We start from the raw sequence: 8,567 nt of genomic DNA on the forward strand, positions 1-8,567 counted from the left end.
TTTGGTCCAATAATTCTTGATTTTTTTTACTTTTACATCTAATATGTCCCTAACCTACTCAATATATATAAGTTTAATAGACATGAACTTGAAAGTTTAAAGTTTCATTTGATAGAAATTTCAAATTTATATATAAAAGATAAATTATTTTATATATATATTTTTTAAAATGTTAAGAACCTATTAGACTCAAAATAAAAGGTTTAGAGACGTACTAGACTTAAATTGAACACTTAGGAATATACTCTAAAAATTTATGAATCAAATAGACACAGAAGTAACTAAATTTATAGTTGAACTTTTGTTTTATACTGTTTAAAAAATATTTTATCTTATATTTTGCTCAAAGCTAAATTATATTTATTTTCTGTAAAAAAAAATATATATTTTTGAAAATTATCGTGCTTTTGAGTTCATATATATATATATATATATATAAACTATTTGAGTTTCTCTTTGCATTTTCTCTCGACAAAATGAATTCATCAAACTTTAAAGGTATATTGAGATAATTACTTTAAGTATATAACTTTGTCGTGATATGTTTTCATATCTTGCCTACATTTTAAATCTCATTAAAATATTTTTTAAAAAATGAATAAATATAAAAGATCGTCGCATTTTTTTAAAAAAAAGAAAACAGCGAATTTAACTTTATTTTATTTTAATATCATAAAAAAAAAAGTAAAAAGAAATATCATCAAAAAAAAAAATTTATTTTATTATTTTTTCTCCCAAGACTAAATGAATCCATAACAATCAAGTTGAGCCCTCAATTGTTTCACTAAAGGAGTAATAGGCGAGATGAATTAACTACCACCTGTGCATTGCCATCTCGACATTCTCCCACACAATAGTACGTGAACCTGAGGTCAATGATGTCACCATCCCACAAGATATAAAGAACTACATGCATAGTCGTACTAAATATTCCACTTGTTAATTTAAGTATGAAAGTATGTGTGACTCGACATCACATCGATGAGAGTTCTTTTTAGGACAATTCACCTACGTTTAAAAGGCTCCAGAGCAATCGATGGAGATCGACACATCAACATATTTTATTTGTTTTATATTTATATAAAATCTCAGCTAGATTAAGAAAATGTACAAAATTCAGAAATGAGTTGATTTTAGTTTTTTTCTTCTAGAGTATTAAGAAAAAACAATTTATACCAATGTTATTCTAAAATAACAAAAATAAAATGAAAATAAAAACGATTCCAAATCAGTCATAAATTCATAACATAAGGCGCCCGTATTAAAATAGTTGGACTATTTCCTGTCGAGAAATTATTAAAATTTGTCTCCATTTATTGGAAAGAGAATTTAAAATAAAAATCCCCATCGGAAATGACGATTGACCCCACATCCATTTTTATTTGTCCATCTTAAGAAAATTTAGGGATAAATTTAAAAAACCAGTCTTAAAATATTACGGTATTTGTAATTATGCCTTCAAAGTTTTAATTATAGACATCAAACTTCAAACATATATCAGTATTAAAATTAGATCCTCAAATTTTTAGTAATTGTATAAATTAGACCGTAATGGTTCAATTTTTATCATTTGGGAGTCTAATTTGTATAACTACTGCAAGTTTGAGGATCTAATTTTAACATTTATATGAGTTTGAGGGCTCAATTTTCATAATTAAGACCCCGTTTTATAACAATTTTGTTTTTTTTTGTTTTTGTTTTTAAAAATTATATCTATAAACACTACTTTCACTTGTAATTTTCTTTCTTCATCATCTACTTTTTTACCAATAGTTTAAAAATTTAAATCAAAATTTGAAACTAAAAAGAGTAGCTTTTAAAAAATTGTTTTTGTTTTTAAAATTTGTCTAAGAATTTAACCATTGTACTTAAAAAAAGAAATGGAAAGAAAACATGCTTATTTTTCAAAAATCAAAACAAAAAATGAAACAGTTACCAAACGAGGTTTAAAAGTTTAAAAGTATAATTGTGCCACCATATTTCATATGTAATTTTTGCAATTTATCTAAAAATTCCTTACTTTATTATAAGGAAAAAAAATGAAGGAACAAACATCAAATTTGAACCTAATAATTTAAACTATAAATTTCAAATTTCATCACTTTTGATTATCAACTTAAAAGTTCAATTTCAACTAATTTGCCAAATAATTTTACCCCAAAAAACTATGCATAATTCTTCTCAAACTCCTTAATTTAAATAAAATAAAATATTACAAAAAATAGTTTGACATTAATTATAGATTACCATTTTCAAAACTATTTTTTTTAAAAAAAAAACTCTAATATTATTTTTCTCTAAAAAATTATCTATACATAAAGGTAATTCATTATTTTTAAATACATAAAATAATTTTTTTAGCAATATTTGAGTGAGAATTTATTTAATTATTAAATTTGTAACTCTTTTTAAATTTCAAGATTAAAATTGCAATACTCTTTTATTATTATTATTATTATTTTTAGACAAATTGTAATACTCGTTTAATTAATTTTTATTTCAAGAGTTAATTATAACTTGAAAGTAATTGCTTTAAAAAAAAAAAGTAAAGAAAATAAATAAACAAAAAATAATAGATGGGGCCCATCACTATCATGCGCCTGAGAGTCACCATCTTTGTCTTCCCTAAAATAATGTAAGCCAGAGACGGCTCTGACTCTCTTTTTTTATTTATCCTTTTTTACCTTTCTTCTATTCTTTAAAATATTCTCTTCTCTCTCCCAATTCCTCGGCGATTTTTATCTCTACTCCCATTTTCAGGAGCAAAATCGTCAGAGCCGCCGATTTCACTTCCGAAACGCTGCCGATTAAGTCGCCTTACTCTCTCTCTCTCTCTCTCTCTCTCTCTCTCTGTCACACCTGGTTCGAATCTGCAGTCAGGTACAGCCACAATTTTCTTCCTCTCTGTTCGATCTCATTTTTATCTACCCGAGGAATCGAATCAAATGGATCGTTCTTCGAATTTCTGTTTGTTTCGAAGAATGTGAATCCTCATTTTGCTAAAAAATTGTTTGATAAATGTAATTGTTAATGGTCTTCTCAAGTGGAAGTTATTTGCAAATTTCTGAAATGGCTGTGCATATGTAGTACAAATTTAGAGTTCGCGAACTGAGTGTTCATGGCTAGTGAGATGTTCGTGTTGTTTATCGATTTTTGTTTGAAGCGGTTCCCGATTTTTGCGCAGGAGATTGTAGATTTCAATTCGTTATCGGAGTTTTTGGATGCGTTTGAGAGTTTCAGAAGAAAAGCTGAAAGTTATATCTTATCGAGTTTCGTGAAGATTAGAATAACGGCGGAAGATTCTTTTCATGTGGTCCGGTATAATAGCAGCTCTTTATTTTTCTTTTCCACCAATTATTTATTAGTTCGTTTGTTCTTTATCCTTACTTCATAGCTGCAATGAATATGTTTCGATTTTTGTTTCAATAATGTTGATAATTTGAAAATTCTCTTCACTATGTGAAATTGCCGCTGGATCCAAAAGGTTAGCAGAGCTGAGTAGTGTAGCAGTGGTTAGATTTCAATAGTAGATAATGTTGAAATGTCCGGCCGTAGCCTCCAGCTTTGAATCTTGGAGAACTTTTTGCATTAAAAACGCGAAGCATGTTAATTTCATATCATAAGCTTTTATCTGTTTCTGTCTTCTTACTTCGATTCCTGAAATAGAATTTCTGTGCATTGAATATACCTACACTTTATGCACATCCTGGCGTTTTTCTCTTCATTCTTGTTGGCACATTGTTAGGCGATAACTTTGGAGAACTTTGTAGGGTAATTTGTGACTGATGAGGGCATCAAGATGGTGATTCATTTTCTTTTTAAGATCAAATTTCGTAGGATTCTGTTGTTTGTGTTGCCCCATGATCACCGGATTTATGGTTTGAGTATTTGTATGTATTTAAATGCTTTGGGAAACTAGAACCATTTTAACTTTGTTCTAAACAACAGCCAATCTGCACAGATCAGTAGAATTTTTTTTTATCATCCAGAGGTTGACCTGATGAGCAGGGGAAAACGTCGGTGGTGATAGGTATGATGAACATTCTGATTATGAGTTATAGATGAATGAATGAGAAGGTGTCTGATTTTCATAATATTCTGAGTAGGGATTTTTGTTGAAATTCTTTTTTGGGTTCCCAGATGAGCACAACTGATGTTATTGGCAGTAGAAGGGAGAGGGTTCTTTTCTTCTTCAGCTTCTGGTTATAGCAGTAGCTTGTCTCTTCTTCTTTTGGGTCAGAAGAGCCAAGATAAACCCATGAGAGTTTTGCCATTGTTGGTGGACCGCGAGCCTGACCTTAATATCCAGCTGGCTTCAACAAAGACGTGGATTTCCTGGAGGTGTGCCTCCCCCTCCTTTCGTCGCTGCTTCCGTCATAATCCTGCAGGGCCAACAACTCCATCTTTGAAGAAACCGGCCACTGCACAGCGCCAAGACAGTTTAAGGACATCTCCTCTTTCAGATAATGGAAAGAATCATGTTCCTAGTTCAGATGAGGATAATCTTGCAAGAAAAATGGTGCTTAAAAGTAGCTTGAAAAAGGCATCAGATGCTACTACAGATTCTGTTCGGAATGCTGATGGAAATGAAGCAGTGGGAGGAAAGGGTAGTTGTGATTCTAGTCATGTAGAAAGAAGGAAAGTACAGTGGACAGATACTTGTGGAAGCCAGCTTGCCGAAGTCAAAGAATTTGAACCAAGGTATGAAAATTTCATAATTTTAAAACCCAATTTATAGATAAAGCATAATGTTTGCGTCTTGAAGCTTTTATATAGGCCCATGTTCCATTTATTCTTCATTATAGCCAATCACCCAAATAGCTTCAATGTTCATCACATCATTCCTTCTGAACAGTGGAAAATTTTAAGTCTTAATTGACATAAATGTGTGTTTAGTTATAATGGTCAGTTTTAAGTTCTAAAGCCTAGTGCAAACGAAGATTGCAGTTCTTTTTTTTTTTTTTTGGGTAGGAATAGTTTGATAGTTTACAAACCATACTGTCTTGCATCTCGACTTTAGATTGAATTCATACTTGTATCACATATCAAATAAATTGTATATACTGCTAATTCCTAAAATATATTAAAGTTAACAGAAAATTTACATTCAGCACATCTTCTAAGATTTTGCAAATGATAGATGTGTTTTTTAAACCATTTTCCAAACATGGAGATCTGATTATTATTATCCTTATTTTCTATTCTACTACCAATGCTCTCCCGGTGTATGATATTAAGCCCTGGTATAGTGAAGTATAAGAATTGATGAAACACTTGGCCTACTCAAAAATTAAAATCTAACCCCATTGCTTAGATATTGCTGATCATAATTGTCATTATGTCCTATCTTAAGTTTGTATTTCTACTTAGTTTGTGTCTTAATCTCCAAATGCAGTGAAATAAATGCATCTGATGATGAAAATGATATGGGGAAAAGAAGGTGTTTATGCACCATCATGTAATTCATTCAGAAACCATTTTTACCATTGATGATGTTTGCTCAAGATCCTCAAAGATCTGCTGACTTGAATCAAATCAAACTGGTTGGCTCGAGAATTTTTTGTGACAGAGGAAGCTGTGTCAGAGATTTTAGACAAGCAGGAACCGTCCAGGAAGTCTGTTGGTTCCCATGTTCTTCATGGTGATCATTTATCCGTGGTAGTGCTGATTTCAGTAAGTTTTTGTTTTTCTGTAATTTTCTTTTCACATGGATGAGCTTCAATTTTTAGCACTTTTTGTTGCTTTTTCACTGTATCGTCCCTTAGTTTTTTGTTACTATTTTACTCTGTTCCTTTCGTGGCTTTTTCTCTCTATATGAACATTTTTTTGGGATGTTTCATTGCTGTTGAGTATTTAGAAGGAAGCTTTTGATTAGGAACTTTTGTTGGTTAAGATAAGATAAAATGAGTGATATGCAGTGACTATTGCCATAAGAGCTCTGTTTTTCTTATTCATTGCTCTCATTGAGAGCAGCAAGAAAAGTCTGATTTTATCTTTGATTCAAGTCTCTTCCATTCCTTCATTAAATCGAGCCCTACAATTTTGGAGTTGAACATAACCGTTAACTTTTGAGATGGTAATCAATTTTGGAGTTGAACATAACCATTAACTTTTGAGATGGTAATTGGTATTTGGTTGATTAGACTATACTCGAATGAGCCAAGTATGCTATCTATGAGAGAGGTTTCTAATGATAGAGTTGCTGTATAGGTATAAGCTAAACTGAATTGTGCATGGATCCTGGCGAGCCATAACAGACTTGGCTAGTGTGAGCCATATCTTTTCCCATTTGAGATGTAAAATAGTTAAATTATACCAAATTTCCTTGAACTATCATTTCAACTCTTAAGATGAATGGAAAAGAAAAAAAAAAAAAAAAGTGATAATAGTGAACGGTAAAAGTAGTAATGTACATGGACACAAGTGGGTAGACTTCAATTTTGTTTTTAAAGTTTAGACCAAGTTTTCATTATACCTTGTTTCAACTCTCTAACTTTTAAAATTACTTTAAAACAGCCTTTTACTAATTTCTATTAAAATGAAGAGAGTAACGCTAGTGGCATTGAGTTATTGAAAATTTAGATTGGTTTTTCCTATGTGCAAGTAAATGAAGGCAACCAATCTTTTAATATCCACGTTTAAAATATGTAAATAAAGTAAATATGAACATGACTCAATATTAAGACATTTATTATTTCAATCAAATGATTAGAGTTAGAATTCCTACTTCAACTCATAGTGTAGAACAAAAAAAAAAAAAACTAAATTTTTTAGAGTTCAAAAGTTCAATCTTTCACCCTGAAGTATTGTATTATAAAAAAAATACAAATAACTGAATAGTAGAATAACATACTTATTTGGGAAGAATAAAACTTGTGACCACAAAATTAAGGCATAAATTTGTTTTTTAATATTTTATCGTTAAAAATAAAGGCAAAAAAGATCAGAGTTAGAACTTAAACATCAATATAGTGTTGGTCTACACACTAAGCAATTAAACTTGAGGACTGAAATATCGCCAAAGTTAAAATAGTGGAATTATGTACTCAAAGATTAGGAAAATACAATAATGGTTGGTGGCCTCAAATTTTAAGAACAAGTTATTTTTAAAAAAATGAAAAATGAAAGAAAAAGGGCCTCTTCAAAAAATAAAAAAAGAAAAAAAAGAAGGTCCCACCGAGATTTGTACTCGGGTTACTGGATTCAGAGTCCAATGTCCTAACCACTAGACCATGGAACCATGTTTCAGGAAAATTTTCAAAACAATCACATTAGGAATAAAAGTAATTAGATGACAGAATGGTTACATTTCAACTTTTGATTAAGAATAATAACTCGTAACCTGAATTTTAAGATTGTTTTTTGTAATACTTTATTATTGAAATATGGAAAAATAAATAAATAAATAAATGTAAAAGGAAGGTTCCACCGAGATTTGAACTCGGGTTACTGGATTCAGAGTCCAATGTCCTCACCACTAGACCATGGAACCATTTTAAGTGTAAAGTTACAAAGTTTATAATTTATATTCATATATAAAATTAAAAGAAACTGATACATTTTTCAAGGGGAATTTTTTTTTTTTATTTCTATTATAAATATGTTAAATTAGGTGTAATGTAGATGTCTAAACTTAGTGTCTTAAAGACAATTGTCAAACTCCTATATGTGGTACATGTTACTCATGTGTCTCATACCTACATATTATTAGTGTCCATGTAAAAACCACATTCTACCTGTCATTTTGCCTAGGTGGATCTTGAGAGAATATATACATGAATTTTGGAGAAAATGGAGAATTTTGGAGGAATTTTCTATTTTTGTTATTTTATTTATTTATATATTATGTTTTATTTATTTTAATATTATATTTTTTCAATACTCATATTCCCGTTGCATCTCATTTTTTCAATACATTATCAGCACGGGTTTCTTTCATTTCTCCAAGGTAGGTCCTAAAGGCATGTTGTTTTTTCCCTATTCGTTATAATTAATAAATTAAATTTTATTTTGCATATTTAGTACTTATTAAATTTCTAATATAAATACAACCTTTTGTGATATTATTGTCATGGCAAACGTTACGAAATTAGAATTTGTAGCCCTTGACATTAATGACAATAATTATTTGTCATGGGTGCTCGATTCCAAAATCCACTGGAATAATATGAATCTTGGAGAAATAATTAAAGAAGAAAATACAACATTTAGTCATGACAAAGTAAAAGCTATGATTTTCCTTCGTCATCATCTCCACGAGCGATTGAAAATAGAGTATCTTACAATAAAAGATCCTAGTATCTTGTGGAAAATTTTAAAATAGAGGTATGATCATAAAAAAGTAGTTATTCTTCCTAAAGCTCATTATGAGTGGATGCTTTGAGGCTAGAAGATTTTAAATCAGTAAGTGATTATAATTCTGCATTATTTAAAATCAGTTCAAAATTGTTGTTATGTGTTGAGAAAATTATTGATGCTGGTATGTTAGAGAAAACATTTCTACATTTCATGTCTTGTAATGCTCATGCAGCAACAATATTGAGAGCAGGGTTTTAAATAGTATTCTG

At 30.0% G+C, this 8,567-nt stretch overlaps 1 protein-coding gene and 2 non-coding genes across 5 annotated transcripts; 1 reads left to right on the top strand and 2 right to left on the bottom strand.

Moving 5' to 3' along the window:
- Window positions 1–2,677: 2,677 nt before the first annotated feature.
- Window positions 2,678–5,933, top strand: LOC120074951. 3 transcript variants are annotated; one of them, XM_039028062.1, is made up of 5 exons: window positions 2,678–2,880; window positions 3,185–3,318; window positions 3,949–4,030; window positions 4,141–4,701; window positions 5,396–5,933. In XM_039028062.1, the coding sequence occupies exons 4-5, from the start codon at window positions 4,154–4,156 to the stop codon at window positions 5,460–5,462; spliced, it is 615 nt and encodes a 204-aa protein (XP_038883990.1). In that variant the 5' UTR covers window positions 2,678–2,880; window positions 3,185–3,318; window positions 3,949–4,030; window positions 4,141–4,153; the 3' UTR covers window positions 5,463–5,933. The 3 variants fall into 3 exon arrangements, with proteins under 3 accessions (XP_038883990.1, XP_038883992.1, XP_038883991.1); XM_039028064.1 differs by having other exon boundaries at window positions 3,962–4,030; XM_039028063.1 differs by lacking the exon at window positions 2,678–2,880 and adding an exon at window positions 2,999–3,020.
- Window positions 5,934–7,168: 1,235 nt separating this feature from the next.
- On the bottom strand, window positions 7,169–7,240 carry TRNAQ-CUG. Its single transcript has one exon. It is a non-coding gene; the product is annotated as a tRNA-Gln (tRNA).
- Window positions 7,241–7,420: 180 nt separating this feature from the next.
- TRNAQ-CUG lies at window positions 7,421–7,492 on the bottom strand. The gene has a single exon. It is a non-coding gene; the product is annotated as a tRNA-Gln (tRNA).
- Window positions 7,493–8,567: the final 1,075 nt, after the last annotated feature.

The sequence above is a fragment of the Benincasa hispida genome, chromosome 4 (genome assembly GCF_009727055.1).
Source record: "Benincasa hispida cultivar B227 chromosome 4, ASM972705v1, whole genome shotgun sequence".
In the NCBI taxonomy this organism is placed as follows: Eukaryota; Viridiplantae; Streptophyta; class Magnoliopsida; order Cucurbitales; family Cucurbitaceae; genus Benincasa; species Benincasa hispida.